General features: G+C 34.8%; 3 protein-coding genes across 3 annotated transcripts; 2 read left to right on the top strand and 1 right to left on the bottom strand.

Moving 5' to 3' along the window:
* Positions 1-9,491: 9,491 nt before the first annotated feature.
* Positions 9,492-10,615, top strand: LOC102581979 (non-specific lipid-transfer protein-like protein At2g13820). Its single transcript, XM_006350585.2, has 3 exons — positions 9,492-9,891; positions 10,156-10,254; positions 10,388-10,615. The coding sequence occupies exons 1-3, from the start codon at positions 9,504-9,506 to the stop codon at positions 10,408-10,410; spliced, it is 510 nt and encodes a 169-aa protein (XP_006350647.1). The 5' UTR covers positions 9,492-9,503; the 3' UTR covers positions 10,411-10,615.
* A 357-nt stretch (positions 10,616-10,972) lies between these two features.
* Positions 10,973-12,019, top strand: LOC102581649 (non-specific lipid-transfer protein-like protein At2g13820). Its single transcript, XM_006350584.2, has 2 exons — positions 10,973-11,564; positions 11,652-12,019. Exons 1-2 carry the CDS (start codon positions 11,240-11,242, stop codon positions 11,768-11,770), a joined length of 444 nt encoding a protein of 147 aa, XP_006350646.1. The 5' UTR covers positions 10,973-11,239; the 3' UTR covers positions 11,771-12,019.
* Positions 12,020-12,136: 117 nt separating this feature from the next.
* LOC102581317 (protein CDC73 homolog) lies at positions 12,137-16,691 on the bottom strand. Its single transcript, XM_006350583.2, has 4 exons — positions 15,568-16,691; positions 15,297-15,379; positions 15,045-15,152; positions 12,137-12,384 (listed from the first exon to the last, which is right to left on the bottom strand). The coding sequence occupies exons 1-3, from the start codon at positions 16,574-16,576 to the stop codon at positions 15,063-15,065; spliced, it is 1,182 nt and encodes a 393-aa protein (XP_006350645.1). The 5' UTR covers positions 16,577-16,691; the 3' UTR covers positions 12,137-12,384; positions 15,045-15,062.
* Between the last annotated feature and the right edge of the window lie 5,618 nt (positions 16,692-22,309).

Below are 22,309 nucleotides of genomic sequence, written 5' to 3'. Positions count from 1 at the left end.
TTTCATGAGAGGACCAAACACATCGAAGTGGATTGCCATTATATAAGAGAAGCTGTAGATACAGGAGTCATTACTCTTCCACACGTGTCCAGCGATCTTCAAATGGCTGATGCGTTTACAAAATCCATGGCACGGCAACGCCATCAGTTTCTAGTAGGCAATTTGATGCTTCTTGATCCACCAGCATCAATTTGAGGGGGGATGTTAGCATGATGGACAACTAAATGATTGTATATATTAATGTAATTATATAGTGATATAAATTAGCATGACCATATACATTTGTTGTAGAATCAAAGGAATAAATATTGTGATAGAATAGCTGATTTGGAGGGATAGCAATGTAGATTTAGAGGGATTGAATAGCAGATTTGTAGAGATAGAATAGCTGATCTTTAGGGATAGGAATGGCGGATCTTTAGGGATGTGTAATCTTTATTTTCTCTATATAAAGGAAAGACTCTCACTTTGAGAGACATTCAGCAGAAAATTGACAATCTATACAAACAGCCAAAAAACAAACTTATCTAGTAAATACAACCAGTAATTTGTACAATTTGTGAAGATTCAGATGAGAAGATCCAAAAATGTGAGGTAGGTTCATTATTCAAAGAGGTGAGAAGTGGAAAACATTACCTTAGAACACCTATCCCATTTTGAATCTGGTGAGTAGCTGAAGTTTACAGAGTTGTGAGGAGACATGCCGCTGTAGAGAAGTGTTGTTGTAGACGGCGGAGAAGTGCTGTTGTAGTGAGAGAGTAATTTGGAAGGAGTGAAGTTTCCAAAAGTTGTGTTTATTTTGTATTTTGTAATTAAATTAAAAATAGCTATTTATTAAATTACCTATTTCCAAAAGATGCGAGTGTCTTTTATTTCATGGATTAAAAATATATATTTTATATTTTGAAATAAAAATTGTATTTTGAGATAGCAGGTGTTTAAACCCCCGGTATTTACTTAATTTTTTTGGGGGGGTTTAAAATCCCCGCTGTTTACTTTTATTTTCCGTCAGCTACCAAACCCCCGTTATTTAATGTAATTTGTGGGGGTTGCAGCTAACCTCCGCTTTGAAACCCCCACGATTTAGGTGTTTTTTTGTAGTGAAAAGTTGAAAAAACTAGATAACTCAGCAAACATAGCTAGTATATTTATAATACATTGCTATAGTTTTCAAATATTACCTAACATTATACTTGGAAAAGGCTCGAATATGCCATCTAAATTTGAGAAAATGCTCATTTACGTCATCTGTTAAAGTTTGGCTCATCTATGCCATTTTCGTTTGAGAAAATGCTCATTCATGCCATTATTTATTTACTGAAATGACATAGATGAGACAAACTTTAAACGAATGTCATAGACTAGCCCTTTCTCAAACTTCGATGGCATAATTGAGCCTTTTCTTTTTTTTTTTAAATGATTTAATTAATGACATGGTTGAATCATAATTGACCACATGTAAAAAATGGTTTTGCAAAACCAAAACTTCTTTCAGTTAACAAATAATGACATGGATGAGCCTTTTTTCAAACAGAAATGGCATAGATGAGCCCAACTTTAAACGGATGGCATAAATGAATCTTTTCTCAAAGTTCGATGGCATATTTGAGCCTTTTTCCTTTTTATTTTATAGTAAAGCCACACAAATTTCACAATAATTCGGTTTAGGGAATGTTCAATGTGGTGATCGCAGGAAAGTAGATAATTGATACATGTATTTAATCTTCTTGATTTTGAAGAATATATTCATGGTAAGGTGCAGAGGACAAGATAGTATTGACTATATCAGATGTATATACAATAGATTAAAAACGGCATAATACATAAATATGTCATTTAACTTGGATTCATTTCAGATTTATGCCCTTCAACTTTGGGTGTGCTCAAGTAGGCACTTTAACTTGTATAAAGTTGAACAAGTAGACACATGAGTCCTACGTGGCATAATATACATAGGATACCATGTAGGATGAAAATTGCCATGTAGGATGTCACATATGACACGTGTGTCTATTTGTTCAATTTTATATAAGTTTAAGTGTCTACTTGTGTAAACCCAAAGTTGGAAGATATAAATGTGAGTTGATGTCAAGTTAAAGGGCATATTAATGTTTATGCCGATTAAAAACATGTATCAAATGTATTCAACTCTTCTTTGCTTCTGAATAATTTTTTTCTTCAAATATTCTTGAGCTTGTACATATGTGAATCTGTGTTTTGTTGATGATTGATACATATGTGTATCTATGTATTTTTAAGAAATCATCACCAACTTAATTAATATTCGAGACATTTCAAAGAAGAATCTAGAATATTCAAGAGTTATAAAAAAATAAAGGAAGATCTCTAGAATGGGTATTCTAGAGAGAAAAGTCTAGAGATGTTCTAGAAAAGGTAGTTCTAGAAATAGGAAGTTAGAAAAACATTCTAGAATATAGTATCAAAACCCTTAGCTAGCTAGATTCTTCCATCACCACCCATAAATATGTTAGGATTTGAAACTTTAGACAAAAAGATAAGGCTCAGCTGAGGTAATTTTCATTCATATTCAAATTTCAAAAGGCATACATACATATATCTACATAAGCTTTTCCAAAGTTAATAGAGGACCATACATATCCAACCACTATTGACTTTCTTACAAAACATATTCCATAAAACAAGGACTACCTTTCCTTTACATACTTAACATAATATTTAAGAAAATAACAATTAAACAAAAACCATCTAGAAATATCTCATTTTCTAACACTCCTCCTTGAGATTTTTCTTGGATACTCCCAACTTAGCCCTTAGAACTTCAAATTTCCCCTTAGGAAGAGCCTTGGTCATGATGTCTGCAATCTGTTGATCTGAGCTGCAATGAACAAGTTGAACTTTGCCATCCTTCTCTGCTTGCCTGATAGCGTGAAACTTCACATTTATATGCTTGCTACGACCATGATGCACTGGATTTTTGGCCATAGATATTGATGACTTGTTGTCAACCTTAATGACAGTAGCTTCAATGTCATTTTGCTCCAGATCACGTAAAATCTTTCTTAACCATAGAGCCTGATTAGTTGCACCAGCAGCGGCGATGTATTCTGCTTCTGCAGAAGATTGAGCTACCACGTCTTGCTTCTTTGAATTCTATGAGAACATGTCTGAACCAAGTGTAAAAGCATATCCAGAAGTGCTTTTCATATCATCAACGCTTACTGCCCAATCACTATCTGAATAACCCATCAGTTGCCCTTGCTCTTCCCTTTTAAACCAAATACCATAATCAGCAGTTCCTTTGATATATCTCAACGTTCGTTTAGCAACACCAAGATGAACTTGACTTGGAGCTTGCATAAACTTCGACAGTAGTTGACTTGAGAGGAACCTCAGTCGACTACAGATTGAGACATGTATGAATGGAATCGAAAATGTGTAAAGTAAACTTGACACAATAATTTTTTATACTGGTTTGGGATCCAATGTGGATCTTACGTCCAGTCCCCTTGGGTTGCAAGGGTGTTCTCTTCTAGCCTTGGTAACTTTTGATGAGAGTACAAAGTTGAGTGTGACTTCACAGTTTACACTCTGTTTCTTTTCACTCTTCTATTTTGATACAACGCCTTACCAACAATTTTTCTCTCTTCTCTCTTTTTTGTTTACATAGTAGAACTAAATAATACAATGCTTATCAAAAGTAGAGTAGGGAGCGGTGAGATGATTCAGACTCATTGTACAATCTTTCCACTTGCAGTGTGATGTCTTTATATAGGGTCGAGACTTGAATCTGGTCCTACGAAGAGATGGCAACCCAATAAATTTGATCTTTGGAAAAAAGGCAAGATATCCTTATTTTCCAAGAATAAAGATTAAGGCTTATTCATTGATTTAGCCTTAATAGCTTGCAGACAGTCGTTTGTGATCATTTCCTTATGTCTCTACTTCAGTAGCTTTCTTGATTGTATATAGCCGTTGGAGATCCCTTCCTTTCTTGTTTGATTCATTCTTGCAGCTTCCTTGAATTGTATGTAGTCGTTTGGAGATCCCTTCCTTTCTTGATTGATTCATTCTTGCAGCTTCCTTGATTTAATATGGCCGTTGGAGATCTAATCAAGATCTTACACTTTTCTGATTTATTGGCAGCTGGTTTGTGATCTTCCTTGATTTGCAATCTTCCATGATTTGTGCATTTCAGATTTCAGCCTCCTTGATTGATGATCTTCAATCTTGCTGTGAGAATTTTCTTCTTATTTGATTCTTTCCTTTTTGAGTTGTCCTGAAATAGTTAGGTTGATTATCATCAAAACTTTACACCAACATCCATGTATGACCTCCCCAATCCATACCTTTCAGCATCTTTTGAGAAAACTACGGGACCAAGTTGCCGTGGGTCACCAGCTAGTACAACTACTGTCTCCTTCCTTAAAAGATGTGACAGAGGAATCATGGTATCAGGCTCCGATGCCTGTCCTGCCTTGTCCAAGAAAATATGAGACAAGTGTCCTCGTTTGATGCCTTGTGCATAAAGAAGAAATGCGCTAGCATACGTAGATATGATAACCCTATATCTTCTAAGCTCCCTCAGAAGAGGACACTTAAAAGCATTATCTTCAACATTGCAAAACCGAAGGCAACTAGGATTCACATCGTCTAAAAGACGTGTGAGTGCATTCAACCTAAATATCTCATGCTCCTGCACTTCAACATTCTGCTGACTCACAAGTTTCTCAAGTATATGGTCTGCAGCACTATTTGAAGGTGCACACACAAGAACTCGAGCATCTTTCCTCATAATATGTAGCTGGATAATAGCTTCTATAAGAGTCCTTGTTTTGCCTGTACCAGGAGGCCCATGGATAACATATGGAGCCCCTCCTTCGCACCCGAGAATCTTTTCAACAGCACTTGTTTGCTCCTTGTTAAGCATACATGAATTAAGAGGAGCCAGTACAGCAGCTTGTATGTTTCTCGTGCTGGATATGACTGATGGAAATAGAATTTCTCCATCTAAGCTTTCTGTAGCTTCGATGGCTTGATACAACCTCCGCACTCCCATACGGTTGAAGGCAAACTGCACATTGTAAAGGTTTCTACCTACATGGTTGTCATGAAATTCCTTATCAAACTTCAAAAATACCTCTTCTGCCTCAATTCGGTGAATATAACCCTGTGCAAGAACCACCAAGTTTATGTTAATACATTTCATTCTTTTGATTGTAATGATAACAATAGTTCTAACCTTTCAAGTAAAGTAGATGAAAATGAAATCTAAAACAGAAACAATATTAAAAAAAGACTTTAAATTAGGAAAAGAAGTGCAGAAGACTCCTTATAAGGAATAGAAAGTTTATTGAATTAAAATAACTACTTTCCTTGTTTCTTCAATAATAAATGTGAATGCACCTGGTAAGGGGTAATGATCTCACTAGCATATGTGGTAGCTAGCTTTGCAAAGATATGATCACCATCAACAAGCGATGGCCTCCTCTCAGCTAGCCCTGGGACATGAAGGGACAAAAAGTGTGGTCCCCTGCGCTTCATGGTGACGGACTCCATATCATAGTCCCTCATGTCTTCCTGATGCAAGAAACTATAAGATATTAGTACTACCCAAAATCAAGTATTACTTAAATCAAAATCTGTACACAAACCTCCATCTTGATTTCTTCAATTGCTAGTAAAGTTCTAAAATAGGCAACGTAATTATCTCTTCTTAAACCTTCCCCAATAACATCAGGAAATCATTTATTCTCTATCATTTCCCTTACATCCCGTGGAATTGGATATGACAGAAGTTTGTGTCTGAATATACTATATGAATCCCTCATAGGACGAGAACCCCCAACGAATCCAACATCTACTGCTGGCGCTTTCTTCCTTCTGTTTCTGTGGAATGGCCTACTCGAAGCCAGGGATTGGGAAACCTTGTCCTCAGCTAAGACAAAAACTAACCTTCCTATGTTGTCATCACCCACATTGAAATGCACAGCTGATGTGTGCAATCCAATTTCTTTGGGTTTACAAGTCAGCCATACAGTTAGTGGCCGACCTGGTTGTAACATTCTATCCTCTAAGCTAAAGGACTCCATGAATTCCTCAACATATTGCAAGTCAGAACAAGCAGTTGGAGGTTTCATCAGAGAGAGTGTGAATGAATCCTCAGGTTTCGAGTCATAGATCTTAATTGACCACAGCTCCACGGTTTCATTGGTAGTATTCTCTATTGTGATTGAATCAACAACAGTTTCCCCAACAAAGCCTGATTTAGGTTTTCCCTCTATCAGCGGAAATGGAACAGATATAACAACTATATCACTCTCTTCATTTGGATTGTAGCTATAAACTGATTTATATTTGTCAAAGTCGACAAATCCGATGTCTCCTTTATAAGAAATAGTTGAGTATTCATCATCTGACTTATAAGCAATTGTGGCCATGAGTAATTGAAAGGAATTTGAACAAGAACCTGAAAGTTATTGTACAACTGTCAAATTTTTAGATTCATGGAGAAAGTTAACATGAATGAATTAATTACCACAACACTTGACACTTAAGCCGAATCACTTTTACACAAACAATCTGATAGTAAAATGAAAATTATGAGAACAAGCAGCAAATTTTCATTTAGACATAAGAAAATAAATAAGAAACACACTTATTTTCTACGGAAAACATCTTCCTTCACACTGAACACACCTAAATGGTTTTTCAATGTAACTTCTCCTTTATGATACTTAAAGATGTTACTTAAATATACATCCACTTTTTCGGACACCCCGAAAGTATAGATTGATAAGCCTAATAATCAACTTTTCTGAACTATTGCAAGGTTCCAGGTCACAAAATCACAAATAATTTTAAATTTTTAACCCCTCCCCAGAGCTACTCACACACAACATTTTGCTCACTCAAAACTCAAAACCATACGATTGAAAGTGAGGAATGTTCGTCACACGAGCAAGTCTCTCTTGTCCACAAATAAAAATATTTAAAATAAAATTATAAATGCATACCTGCACCGTGATTTCATTATAATAGAATTTTCTTTTTACAAAATTATATGACAATGGATATGGAATACACGTGCGGAGTACGTGCCTAGAGACTAGTAAGAATATAAATAAGAGACACTTATTTTCAAAAAAAAAAACATATTCCTTCACAATGAACACACCTAAATGGTTTTTTCAATATATGTAAGTTGTCCTTTTTGATACTTAACTGTTAACTTAAATATACATCCTCTTTTTCGGACACCCCAAAAGTATAGATAAACAAGCCTAATAATCAACTTTTCTGAATTATTGCAAGGTTCCAAGTCAGAAAATCACAAATGATTTTAATTTTTTAACCCCTCCCCATAACTCGCACCCAACTTTTTGCTCACTCAAACTCAGAACCATAGAATTGAAAGTGAGGAATGTTTGTTACACGCACAAGTCCCTCTTGTCCACAAATAAAAATATTGAAAATCAAGTCTACATCAAAATTAGGCCAAATTCTACAAAATCTTAAAATCAAACGATACACATTAGAAAAGAAAACACACAATCACAAATGTGTTGAGAAAACTAAAAACGCAGATCAAATAAAACAGATACGAAGGAAAACTCACCTCGATTTTGGTCTCTAGAAAGAGAGAACAGAGAAGAAGGGTTTAAACTTAATTAGAGATGAGTAATTGTGGAATGTCACTAAGAGACAACGGTACATAATTATAGTTAGCATCATTAGATTTACGTAATCTATACTCAGATTACAAATTTAATAAGTAGTTGACTGAACAGGAATATAGTCTCTTCTTATTTTAATGAATTTTCTTCAATTACTACTCAAATTATAAGCGAGCTGGAAAGATAATTAATGCTACAAACTCCGGTTTCATATAATCAAACATAGAAATAACAGTCACTTGACATATCTAATTCTACTATATGGAAGTCCGTCTTGATTATTCTTAAAAAGAGCTCTAACTTGATTACGGAAACAACTAATTAGCTAACTTGTCAGCCACCATATTGCCTTCCCTAAAGGCAAACGTAAACAGAAAAAATGATAATAATTGTAAATCATTCAGTAATGTCTTACAATCCTAAACAAGAGAATCAAAATAAGATTTATAATTTAGAGAGGTTGATGAAGTAGTTGATTATCTGTCCGATGAATTATTAGCAAAGTCACTCTTCAAGTAACTGAGAGCTTCTCAAAGGCTCATAATCTCTATGCAAATAACAGTACGTCTAGCTACTTTATTTGTGTCCCTGGCTGTTGTTGGATCATTTAATAGATGTTTCGTCATAGATTTCGATTTTTTTTTACTTTACTTGATATTTAAGAAATTGAAGTTGAAGTTGCATTTGGTAATACTTTTCTTCAAAGGAGAGAAGAGATGTAGTATTTTATTTGGAATTTATGATGATGACCAAGGAAGAGCTTGAAGGCGTGCAATGGACGTTTTTTTTATCATATGTATATGCATTCAATCTCACTTAAGTAGTATGTAGTATACAATTGACTTGAAGTTCTTATAATGTTCGGCTTGAGAATATTTTTGCAGTTTATAAAATAGTACTAGATGCTTTTAAATAGCTATATATTAATTTTAAAGAATTTTGGTTGCACTGAAAATTTGCTCCTTATTTTGGTTATTTGGTAGTTGAATAAATGTGTTTAATGGTGACAAATTTGCCAACTATAAAAAAGGATTTGTAAAGACTATTGTTGTTGCTAAAAGTTGTTCTTCAGTAACAAGGTGAAACTTGCACAAATGGGCATTAATTGTGGCTTCTCAAAGTTGTAGTCACAAATAACCTTTAGTTATGGAATAACTAGCTATGGCTCAATTGTTGCCAGTTGCCACTATATAGTTTTTCACCTTTAACCAGAGTTCTCGGGTTCGAGCCCTAGGTATGGAGAAAATCATGTTGGGAGCGCCACCCCCGAATTGGCTCTGCAGAGCGCTATCTGGATTTAGTCAGAGCTCCAATGTGAGCTTCCGGACACCGCGTGGGAAACCAAAAAAAAAAAATTAAAATAATAATAATAATATATATATATATATACACACACACTTACGACTCCACCATAATGTGACTACAAGAAATATGTCCTATAGTCGTCTTGGGTACGAAGTCGCCTTTGTTAGGGAGTGCTTTACCTCTGTGGGACTTTTCGGTGCGAATTCAGATTTAGTCGGGCTCCAATGTGGGTACCAAACACCGGGGTGGGAAATCAAAAAAAAAATCAAACTAGAAAAGAGACCGAATTTACTTAAAACCCAAAAAAGGACAATTTTTTGGAATTAAATTAAATTCAACTAAGAGGCAAATTTATTCTATTTCTTTTTATAGTTCAACTTCACAAGTGTATACAATGACACGTTATTACAAATCTTACCTAGTCATGAACCCTTATTAGTTAACCTACATATTCCCTTTCTGTAATTTAAAAAGAAAAAAGTCATCCACAAGTAACCAAATCACCACAAAAGAATGTATATATATACATCTCCAGCCCCCCACATGACTTCACAAATTAAAATTAAAGCACGAAATTACATTATGTCAAAAATGGGATTGAACGTCAAAATTTGCATGACTTTAGTTGCAATATTAGCAATAGGGAATAACTACATGATTTCAAGAGGAGCAATGGCTCAATCTAACTGCATGAATGCATTTTTAAGCATGTATTCATGTCTTAGCTATGTCACTGGATCAACTCCAAAAACTCCACCGTCGAGCTCTTGCTGCTCCGCCCTCTCAGGGGTACTGCAATCGCAGCCAAGATGTCTTTGCACCATTGCTAATGGAGGTGGTTCCTCGTTAGGAGTTCAAATTAATCAAACTCTTGCACTTGCATTACCTGCTGCATGCAACCTTAAAACTCCTCCTGTTAGTAGATGTTACGGTAAGTACGTAGTAATTAATTAACAGGACATTATGGTGCATTCTAATACATATGTTTAGTTTGACAATAAATTAAATTCAAAAGTCTTATTTAGTTTCTTAAATTTAGTTTCAAACCAAACTCAGACAAACAAATTAAAAAAGAGGGAGAGTACTCATTTTCATATACTGATTAGTTATTAGTAGCATTAATTTATCAGATTTTCGTTAATACACTTTTCTCTGATACTAATTTCATATTTGTGCTAATAATACTAATTGATAGCTGGTAATGGACCGGCAATGTCTCCAATCTCAAGGGGCTCTCCAGTGGGCTCGCCAGAGGGTTCATCTTCCGACGAGACTGCGGATCCTCCAATGCCAGGTAAGTCATGAACAAACACACCACATTCCGTGCCTAGTCAGACTAAGAACACTTAAATTGAACTGAAGACATGGTTTTGTGTTGATTATCGATTATTTATGACATGTTATATGTTTATGGATGGATTGTGCAGGGTTCGAAGAGAACTGGGAGTAGCAGTACGTTGCTGAGTTTTCATGTGGGAGACTGGGAGTTCTAAAGAAGTTTGTTACATAAATTAGCAATACATTTTAATGTAATGTCATGTTATGATATTATATATTGTGGGGTGATTTCTATTAGTAATTAATTGTGTACTGTTTTCCTTCATTTCTGTAATGTCCTAGCAATGAACTCCAAAGTTTGAATTTATTTGGCACTATTACTATTTGTAATTGAATATACGTACATGTGAAAATTAATTTTGTGATTTTGTCCATGTGATTGGAGTTGTCTCACCATAACGTTCTCTTGAATTTTAATTTTTCAAAATATTTTTTTATTTGATATGTTATATATTCAGTTAGGGAAAAAAATTATTAGGTACATAAAAATTATACTAAAAGAACAATTAACGAAATTATAACTTAGTAAGGAGTGAACATCTTGATTATGATTCACTTTTTAGCTCATTTTAGGCTTTAGCCCGAGTAATTTTTGAATAGTCATTAACACATCTATTTATTAACTCAATTCATTTCGAACCAATTCTTGAAGGTCTTCGTCTTGAACAGAATCCTCTGTTACGACATACGACTTACCACCAAACAAATCACATCAACTGGTGCCACTGTACCAATTCCTACCTAATTCCTATATATGTAAAATATGCCAAATCCTTATCAATGTTAATCTTTCATATAATTTGTTTTCTGGTCTTCCACATCCTTTTTCCAAATATAAACCAGCAGTCATTCAACAAGATTATTAGTATGTGATCAAACTTTTACTATCAGAATCTCTTTTTCTTTCTCCTCATTTCACAGGGATTGATTTTTACAAAAAGATGGCTGATCAGAGGTACGAAATGAGTCTTGCCTTGATTGTGTTCGCGGTGATCTGGGCTGGAGTAATTGCTCAAGAAAGCGATGACTGCACAAACGTGTTGGTCAGCATGTCACCTTGCCTGAACTACTATGCGGACAGCTCCTCGCCACAACTCTTAGGTTGCTGCATGCAGCTTAGCACGGTGGTTGATAAAAAGCCAGAGTGCTTGTGCCAGGTTCTCAATGGGGGTGACTCCGACCTGGGACTCAACATTAACAAGACTCAGGCATCGGCCCTCACTACCGCTTGCAAAGTTCAGACTCCACCTGCTAGCCGCTGCAACGGTAAGAGAAGAATATTCACTCTAAAATCTCCACATACAGCTTGTTAACAGCAAGTGCTTTAGTATATAATGTCTTCAACTGTGACAGGACGTGGATCTGCATCACAAGGAGGTTCCAATGATGCAACTTCAACTAATATGGCTGCTCCTTTTTCCTTATTTTTTTTCTATATTGTTTCTTATGCTTCAATAATCAACATCACCTAACTTTGTCTACCTACCGTAGACTTTTCAGTGCATTGTATCGACTGTATTTTGATTAGCTAATTTGCTCTGTCATGAAAGTGGACTATTACTTTTCAAACATTTGCTCATTTCAGCAGTCAGCTTTCCACCAGGGCTGATTGGCCATTGTATTGTATTTCCTCAATCACTATTCGTAATACACAGTCTTCCGGCCCAATTTATGTAATGCTCATTCCTTCCGGGAGGGGGCAAGTGGGGCAGTAATTGGCAGCATTGACATTCATGTTGTAAATTAGAATTATAACAGAAAGTGTAGCTATAAGCTGTTTGAGCCCTGCTTTCAAGAAAACTATTTGCAAACACACAAAAATTAAAATAAAATAAAAATGAGCTACGTCCAAAGAAGATACGTAATAAATTAAATTAGTTGGCCTACAAGAAAGGATGTACATAGAATTCACAAGCTCTAAACAAGAGGTATGCCACAACAGAAAACCTTGTAGAACTCATAAAAGGACGATATTCATCTAAGGGGACTGTATTTCTATCTATTGATGACATTGACAAGTTTATCAAGGTACTTTGGGATTTTGTCGAGTCTCTTGGCTGTCCAGTTTTGTAAGATATTGTAGAACCTGGTGCAACACAGAGCAACATATCATGTTACTTGAAACATGCAAGTGTTACAAAATATACTTGACTTGACTTGACTATGAAATTGTTGAACAAAAAAATAACTATGCTACAGCTAACTCAGCATCATTCTTGAATATAGGAAAAAGTCACAAAAATTCACGTACCAATCTCAAACAACAACAAGATACCCAGAGTAATCTAACAAGTGGGGTCGGGAGTGGGTACAATGTACACATACCTTACCACAAAGATCATTGTGGGGGAGAGAGGTTATTTATGGTAAACCCTCGACTCAAAAGAAGTGTAACCAAAGCAAGATTGAAAAGAAAATCAACAACAACAAAATAGCAAGATGAACAAAGCAAAGAAGCAACCAGCAAAAGCAAATATTCAAGAATAAGATAGAATACTACTAAAAATGGTGAAGAATAAGACTAACCCTACCTCTCCCACATAAAAGTACTACAACACTCAGTTGCCTACTACCCTTCTACCCTAATATTCGACCTCTCTACCTTCCTATGTAAGGCTGTGTACCACACTCCTACTACAGAATAAACTATGCCATTTTAACACTACCCACACTCCTTGACACTGGAACTAGCACCAACATGACACGATGGAAGCATTTTTGTTAGGCTTGAGCTTGACTAACAAAGGTAAAAGCAGCACTTTCTAAAGTAAAAAGCACAAAATAGTGCCAACACCTACGAGGCTTGAACAAGTGCAACGCACAATTCACAACATTAAAAAATACTTAACATATTCTTAAAAAAAAAAAAAAAAAAACATATATGAATTTAGCACTATAATGACCAAACTGCAACTAAAGTAACGAATTTGAGTATCTTATACACAAACGACATTAATCCAACTCCTCAAAGTTGAGATTGAAAGAACTGACCGCTTTGTATCGGGATCACTTTGTGCATCGTCAGGGCTAAGCTGACGGCTCCTTTTGCAGGTTCAACAAACCCGATAGGTTTGGCTTAGACCAATGTATTTGTGTTGGAAAATTCATGTAATATTTATAGAAAATTTATCAAGAACCCAATAATCTTTTTCAAAACCCAAAAACTCAAAATCCAAACTCCTCTGTGCATCATAGTGTGAAGCACACACTTCTATGAAGCACAGGACTTCAACTCTAGGTAAAAGGGTGAACAAAGGTGAAAAGATGTCCCAAATACATTATCAATTTCGCAGTTAACTTTCTCAAAAAAAATACATTATCAATTTCTTTTGGAAACAGATGGAGAAATGAAAAGGGAAAATCAAATTTCATGCTTCCTTTATCCCTTGTAACCATGGCTCTGACCCATTCTCTATGTAAGGGACTCTCTAATCCTTCTTTGTGCATTTACTAAATATTAACCAACAACAGGGATTACATTCCGGTTTACAAACGTGTCTATGTTTCCTGCCCAAAAACTTTTAAAATAAAAAAAGAAGATGAAAAGCAAGTTTCTTCTTGCCCTGCAAATGACATATTTAACAGATGTTGGAGAATTGTGGGCCCAATTCTCAAATCCTACTTTGCCAAATCATTCAATTTGAATAGTCTGGCAAATCATTACCTCTCAGCTTAAAAGAAGAAGCAATTCACAAGATAACAAACATAATATTGAAGAGATTCTGTCAACTTGCAGCAGTTTGCAGCAGAACCTCCAATTTATGCATGAGAGGTGATATAATTAAAGAAGAGAATAACACCGCCATCACATTTTACCCTCAGAACAACAACAGCACTACTCATACCAACAACGGGTGGAACCTACTTGAACCTAGTCAAATTCAAGCAATAGAAAGTCAACATCCAGTTACAAAAAAAAGAAAAAAAAAAGTATATATAAACACACACACACACGTATTTCTACAAATTTGAACATAAAATGTGTTATTCTCATGACTTTAACAAAAAAACCTAGGCTAAGGCCTCATTGGCAGCACACTCCCTGTCAGTGGTGTCCAAGATAAATAAATCTTTAAACAAACTCTAATTCATTAAAGATGTTGGACGTGTTGTACCAATAAATCAAAAAGACGTTCCCATGACACAACTCTTATACATGCCGAAAACTACTACAACTTCTAAGTCTCCAAACTAGTAAGGGTGAATTATCTATATCCATACTACTCCATTTAAAAAAGTAACTCCTGTATCTATCTCCGTTAACAAGGAGATGAGAATCAGTCCAGGTGACAAGGCCGAAGGTATCTTTGGACCTGACTGGGTTCAGCACGGGGCACAAGGTTAAGTTGGATCACCAAAAATCAGAAAGTTATTCCTACTATATGGAAATGATTGCGAGACCAACTACCAAGTACCAAGTTTCAGGCAACTTTAAATTACTAATAGAACACGGTCAGCTATCCAAAAATCAGCATAACTACAAAAGAGTTTCATCACATTCTACAGCCAAACACCTCCTCAATGACACCATCAACCAGCCGAATAAACAGCAAAATTTAGGAGGAAAAATGCTAAGCACGTAGCTAATCAAGTTTGAAAATTGCTGCATCCTTTAGATGCTATTTAGAGAAGATATTTACTTGATTAAGAAAAAAGAGTTTCTCAAGTATGAGAAATTAGGTTAATCATTGTTACAACCGAAAAGACGGTCACAAAGGGAAATACAACTTATAGCAAGTTGTCTACCTAGAGACTCAGCATGCATCAATGAGACCGAGACCGCATAAATTCTTCAAGTTTCTCCCACACCTCAAGTGCTGCAGCTCTGTCCTGGTGTCGTTTGTTCTTACTTATCTGCAGATCCCATTTGCAAAATAGAATTGATAAGACATAATAATCATACAGAATTAAAAGCAAATTGTCGTCATCTGCACAAAAATTGTCAGTTTTACAGATTTTAAAGATGAGAGCTAAATCCACAATCGTTATTGTGCTAACCGAGATAATCTTGACATTCCATTGCTTCACGGTCTTCGCTGACTCCACACTATCATCCTCAAAACGCAAGAAAAATCCTACAACTGCAGCAAAAGTGAGCAAATCTAATTTCAGATTCCAAGTGAAAATTGAACCAAAAGATCACTACTTTTTCTAGTGAAGAACAAACAAGATTACTCCAATCCTTTTAGGAACTAGTATTACAAGAGGCTATCATCATTTGACAAACAATATGACAAAATCCAGCTGCACATAATCATTCAGAACTTACCCCTGTTAAAGGTCTCAACATGATCCTTAAAAGGCCAATCTTTGAACTGCCAGTCTTTCCCCAACACAAAAACTGCCACCACACGGTCCCAATCTTCCGGCTTCAAGGCAGAAGGCTTATCTCTAACCTCATATGCTGTAACTACCCTATCCCTACTAAACTTCTTTTGTACTGTTATACAATCCGGTTTTGACCCCTTCATCTGCTTCAGTTTCACATCAGTAGGTATAAACACCCCATCCTCCAAAAAGTCCTTCACATTATAGATGGTGATCAAAGTCGAAAACGCACTGGGAACCAAAATAATGGGAACACCCTCCCCTATCTTACTCCCCTTCAAATGCATTTTCGCCTTGGGCCCTCCATCATATCCTATTTCATCACCACCTCCATACCCCCTATCTATCCGATTCTTTGCAACCAACCCATCTTTTCTCTGCAACGATTCGGCCCGGTGCCGCTCCTCATCTCTACGCAACGCAGCCGTAAAAACACTATAGAAATCCCGGTTCTTACAAAACAAAATCGCTTCTCTATCCTTCAAAGGCTTCTCAGCAGCTTTAATCAACTCAATAGGATTTTGATTTTCCAAAACCCTAACATCACCCAAGACATTCTCCTCATTGCCAGTAACACCAGCTGAAACAGAAACAGGAACTGTAGTATCATTCGACTGAGGGAATTTGAGGAATTCGATAGAATCTGAAGATGCAGTCTTTCCGGTGAGATAATCGAGAAGGGGTTTACGGTCAGGTAGGGTAACCGCCGGAATACGAAGGGAACGAGATTGCTGAATGTATTCAGTGTGTTTGAGGTGGTGATTGGTGATGAAGTTGATTAGGGTTTCGAGAGTGTACTGATTAGCTTGAACATGTTTGGAGCGATAAGCGGTTTCGATTGTGCAAGGGAAAGTATAGTCATTGCCGAAACGGTAGTCGTCGCCGATGCGGACAATCTTGTGGAGCTCGTTGCGGATGGTGTACTCGCGGAGGAGTGTGAGGGGATCCATGGAAGATCGATTAGGGATTGAAAATTGTCACTGAAATTATGGGGATTAGAGTATGTTGGACTAGTTCATAAAGAGTACTGTCTGTATGAAACAAGTTGGCATTCCCTTTGGAGCCCGAAGGAGTTTTTGTGCCGAAAAAAGAAATCTTTCTTAATTTTGATATTAAAATATAATTTGCTTATCAAAATCAAACACAAATTACTTTTTTTTAAAGCACAAAGTTATTTTTAAAAAATATTTCTAAAAATAATTAATTTTTACTAGTAATGTCAAACAAGCTTTAAACAAGGTGAGATACTAAAAATATAGAATCAAATCGTAACCGATAAGTCAATCGTAAAATTAGTTTATTGGTTTATTAATAATGGGTTATCGAAAAATGGAGAGTGATTGGATTAAATTTTTTTATAGTTAGCGGCCTATTGTTGCAAAGGTGGATTACTCAATTTATTTATTGGGTAAAACGTTAACGTTAAGAGTTATCATATTTACATTTTTACCCTAGATATATTTATATATATTTTATTATTATATAGAAACGTGAAAGCCAGGACGATCAATGGCAAAAGTGATATTAAACGATTACACAAGGGCAAAATTGTAACTATCATTAGATATCATAAAGGTCCTTCGGTTTCCGTACACGCTCTAGAAGCTTTATGTTTGTCTAGACTCTAGAAGTATCTTCATGTTTTCAGTTTCTCACTTTCTGCCACAAAATCTCGTTAGAATCTACCGACAAAAATGGTCTCCTAACAATGTTGTGGCCAAATACTCGAGGATCAACTCCATTGTTACCATCGAAACCAAAACACAAATTGAATCTTTGTTCGACCAAGTTTCAATTCTATCTCTGTTTATATTTATTTTTTTATCTTTATTAAGGGAGTTGTTGCACTGCAACTACATTAAAGAGTTCATTTGATCAAGGTAGAAGAGTGTGTAAATTGATTGAAACCTACATCGGAAAAACTGCAACTGGGTAAGTATTAGTGTTTCTCCAATTTTAATGCTTTGTTTAAGTTCTTTTGAAGTGTGACACAGTTGCTTCTTCTATGAAAATGTTTGGCCTTCCATTAAGATACTTATTTATTTTAAATTTTCACTTAGCAGCTATCAGAAGATTGAATTAAACAAGAAGCAATTTGTAGTCAGGATGGACCAACAACTTGAATAGAGATCCTTTTTATCATGTCGTTTTTTATTTGAAACTTTTATCATAATTCTTAATGATTGGCATGTGCTCTTTTAGGTCAGAGGAATTCTGCACTAGGATTCAAGATTTTTTTTCAATACTACATAAAAAGATAAGAAGATAGATTCAAATAGTTTTCTAAGCCATTCCAAATAGTTTACTAAACTATTTTAGAGTCAAAACATTGCATATAGACGGAAACTTTATCTTGTTAGCTAAAGAATTTGGTATCTACATTGGCAGAAGATAAATAATAGGATTAGGATAAAAATAATAGCTTTGTTAGGTGGAATAATTTGAGTATATTTGAATGTTAATTTTGTTGAAAGCTTTTGAATTTCCAATTATTAACATATCTAAGGCTAATTTTGTTGAAAGCTTTTGATGCACTTAGTGTTTTTTTGTAAACCTAATAATAGTATACGTGTTCTAACACGAGGCTGATTAGTTTTCCTACCTTGAACATCAATATTTATGCATTAAGATATTGGTGCAATTTTTTTATCCTAACTCCTTCTCTCTCTTTTACTTTTTTTTATAGTTGCATAGAGGTGATAAATGATTTTTATATCCATGGGTGTGTAAAGAACTCTAAATACTTAATGTTGAGTCTTTATCTTATAGTATTTTAAAACTTCACGAGCAGTTTATTTAATACTACATAATATACACTTATTCTACTTTGTTGCATGACTTCATGATCTCCATTCTAAGTCATCAAAAACTTTATTATAGACTATCTTCAAAAGTTGAGCTACATGATTGAGCTAATGGTTTACAGAGGTCGTGTTCATGATGAAAGTTGACAAAGTGATGCTTCCAGAATTGAGATGCAAATGTCTAACTCTAAAAATGCATGTAACAAAGTATAAACTGTATGGAATAGCCAGACTTTTGCAAACCTCACCTCTTTTAGAGTAACTCAATATACACATCACATCTGAGTTTTACGAGCCCCTGTCAGGCTTGAGCTAAGTTATTAAGCCGAAGTACATAACATCAATTTGTTGAGTTGGATTCCAAACCGTGTTTTCCAATCTCAAGAATGTTAATATTGTCGACTGCCTAATGACATGTTTGAAGGTGTGGCTTGAAGCGGGGTTTTGTAAAATTTTCGAACCTTTGAAGTTTTTACTAAAGAATGCAATGACTTTGTAGAAGTTTGTTATCATAACAAAGAGAAGAAAATGTTGCACTTGTTCAAAGAATTGTGTCCCAACATATACCACGGTTGGCTAAGAAATTGTTAGACATCTTAAAATCATCAACAAATTTTATGATTATTTATCAAGAGATTGCTTAATCAACCATGATATAAGGTGTTTCTAGCCGCTAAAAGCTATTGTTGTTGTAGTAGCATGACCATGCTAGAAATACTTTATATCTTATCTATTGATTTACTTGCTGGTAATCTGAACTTTGTAGTACCAAACATTATGATGGTTGCTTGGTTCCTTAGAAGCCTTTATTGCACTCTAGACATTGTATATGTGCTTGGAATTTTTTGCAATTTTGTTTACTTCGAATTGCCTAGATTGGCAAACTTACAAACCAAATGATTTCTCATTAAAGAAAACAAGATTTTATATATATATATATATATATAAAAAGAGAGTGAGAGATAGAAAAGATGTTGAAACTCTGGCTGCGCCATAGAAGATGGAAGAATACAAGGTTACCAGTATGAGGTATGAATCGAACCCCCAATCTATCAATTTAGCTTATAACAATCTTTTTATGGGGATCATTAAATATGAAGTACAGTTGAGTTAGAGATTGAATTGTGATATGAAAACTTGAAATTTGTGGGCTTTCTTTCACGCATCTTAATTGTGTTTTGGTGTCTAAATGATATGTCCTAAGAATTACTATGGTGAAGTTGATCTATTTACTATTAAAAAAAACACGATTGATGTCATTAATTGTCCTTCGAATTTTATTAATCTGTAGTGGTATTTGGTGTTGTTTCTACCATTGAGGCAAATCTATATTTTAATTTCTTGCATAAAATGAATGCGACACAACATTTACAGAAGGTCATGTATCGAAAAAATTTAGACAATTATGATCTTTAGTGTGTTCATAGGAAGTGGACGAAAAATGACTTCCATCATATTAAACACATTATTTTTAAACTTAATTTAATTCCCAGACTAACATGTAATAATAGATTCACATCTAACTTAAGTAAATGAATTGAGGACAAGAAAGACTGAATTAAGTAGTGTGATATGCAACTTAATTATTACAGTTGTTGTTTTAAATGTTTTCTTTCAAAGACATAAAAAGAGAAGTGAGCGAAAAGACAAATTTCTTTTTAGTGCTTTAGAATCTAATTCTTTCATCTACAGATTTTATTGAAATTTCTATAAAAGTAACTCAGTTTTTTTGTTTGTTAACTTTAGCAGAATTTTAAATAAAAAGAAATTTTGAATATTCAAAATAAATGTGGTGGGGTGAAGTGATGTTCTCTTTTGTGTAATTGCTAAGGAAGACAGTGACGAATTTTATGCTTATTTCATATTGAATTCAATTATCATCACAACGTAAATGGTAGATATATAGCAACAGTCATAATAAATTTGGAGTGCATGTGACATATGAAGCTCATGTATGCTTGGCAACATGGTTCTTTTAGTTAAGTTTTGACCATTGTACGATTTTATTGATTAAAAACCATAAAATAAATAAAGTTTTGGCCTATCAAGAGCTAAATAAATAAAAAAATAATCATAAAAGGGTGTATATCTTTGGAAGGAGATGACAACTTTGGGCTCTTTCCCTCTCGACGATGAGGTTTATCCCCCATCGTCTCACTAGCTGACCTTGCCCCCCTGTTATTTTGAGGTCGTTCTCTTCCAACAGTCACTGGCCAAGCTGGTGTCCGTCATCTTCTCTGAGGTCGTGCTTGCTTAGCTATGGTTGTAAGTGTTCCTTCTTTTCTTTATTTATACTTCTTGAATCTATAGTACTTAGATTCTTTTTGATATGTTGATTTTTCAGGTGATTTCGTGTGTTGTGTGGTTTCATGGGTGGAAGTTTCTCTTTTTTTGGAATTTGTCACAATAACTCTGATTTTAGACTTTTCTTGTTTATTGATTCCTTTGTTTAAATGTGTTCCCTCTTCTTTTTGTTCTGTTAAGTTGCCATAAAGTGATGCTGATTTTGCATTGTTTTAGACATCTGTACTGTCATAGTAGAGTAGGAGCTCTGCTGTGATTTTCTATTCTGTGGTTGTGACCTCTTATATGCCTTCTTGTTATGTATTTATATGTGTTCATGGTTTATATGTTGATTGCCTTCTGATTCTCAAATTTGGAACAGAATGTTTGTCCAAATTGATAAAGTTTCCTCTCTTGAGATGGTAGCTTTCTGAATGGATTAAATTGTTGTCACCTCAAATGCATAGTTGGCCAATGTATTATTTTCTTTCCTATAAATGTGTTCAATGTTAACGGTAGTATATTTCATTAGTGCTAAAGTGTCTTACACAATAACTCTTAATGTTTTATGGTATCTCCCAATTACCTTGCAGTAAGTTTTTCAGTAGAAATGAGTCTGTCTCAATTGTTACTTTTGAAGTACTTCCACCAATAAATACCAACTATCGACAACCTTTTGTCCTACGTTACCTTTTTATCAAACAAAGAAGTAAATTCATTGGTTTTTGTCTTTCATAAATCATCGATAAGTCACTTTCTGTTTAGATATTTACATTACTAATGTTGTTATTGTATAAAGTTAGTGAAAAAATCAGTTTTGAAATCTAAATATCATATTAGATTCTTCTCTATGGAGATATATATTTAACAAGTGGTAGTTTTTCATTTAGTTCACGTGAGTTTTAGATTACAGGTGGACACTAACTCACAACACAATGACTCTTAATATCAAAAAATTCATATATATTGCCTATTGATAGTAATGAGATATCTGAAATTTTACTTATCTTGATTCACTTGGCCAAATCTCCTATTTCTCAAGATCTGTAAGCAACATTTTTGCCATGTTGGGGCAATGCAAATATTGGCAACACAATTAATCTCCAGGTCCATTAGATCTCAGATTCGGCAAAGTAAGGCATAATATCTCATATTGCCATGTCGATCTTCCTTGTTTTGTTGGTTTTTCTTTTCAATTGAAAGGTAAAATTCAGGATGGATTCTCACCAAGCCCGACAAGTTTCTTTTAAATTTTTTATTTGCTTTAACATGCTTTCTATTAGTTTTTTTTTTAAAATATAAATGTTAGAACACTAATTGGTTTATTAGCTTTAGAATAAATAACTACGATAAAGGTTTATGTCATAAAATGGGTACGTCTGCTGGTACTAAGACTACTTCTAATATGAGACTTTGAATACCTGTTGAATTTGGAAATTATATGATGAAACAGAGTGCCAGATTTGATACGTGACATGGCTACTTCTAATATGGTGTTTGTAAGTTTTAATCTCTTGGTTCTAATGCGTGGTTGGTGACTCATTCTATCCTCTCTCTCTCTTTTAAAAAAATATCAATTTTCACTCTTAATTTTGA

The sequence above is a fragment of the Solanum tuberosum genome, unplaced genomic scaffold (assembly GCF_000226075.1).
Source record: "Solanum tuberosum cultivar DM 1-3 516 R44 unplaced genomic scaffold, SolTub_3.0 scf00125, whole genome shotgun sequence".
NCBI lineage: Eukaryota > Viridiplantae > Streptophyta > Magnoliopsida > Solanales > Solanaceae > Solanum > Solanum tuberosum.
Note: the sequence above shows the minus strand (reverse complement) of the source record. Positions and strands in the feature narration are given on the sequence as shown.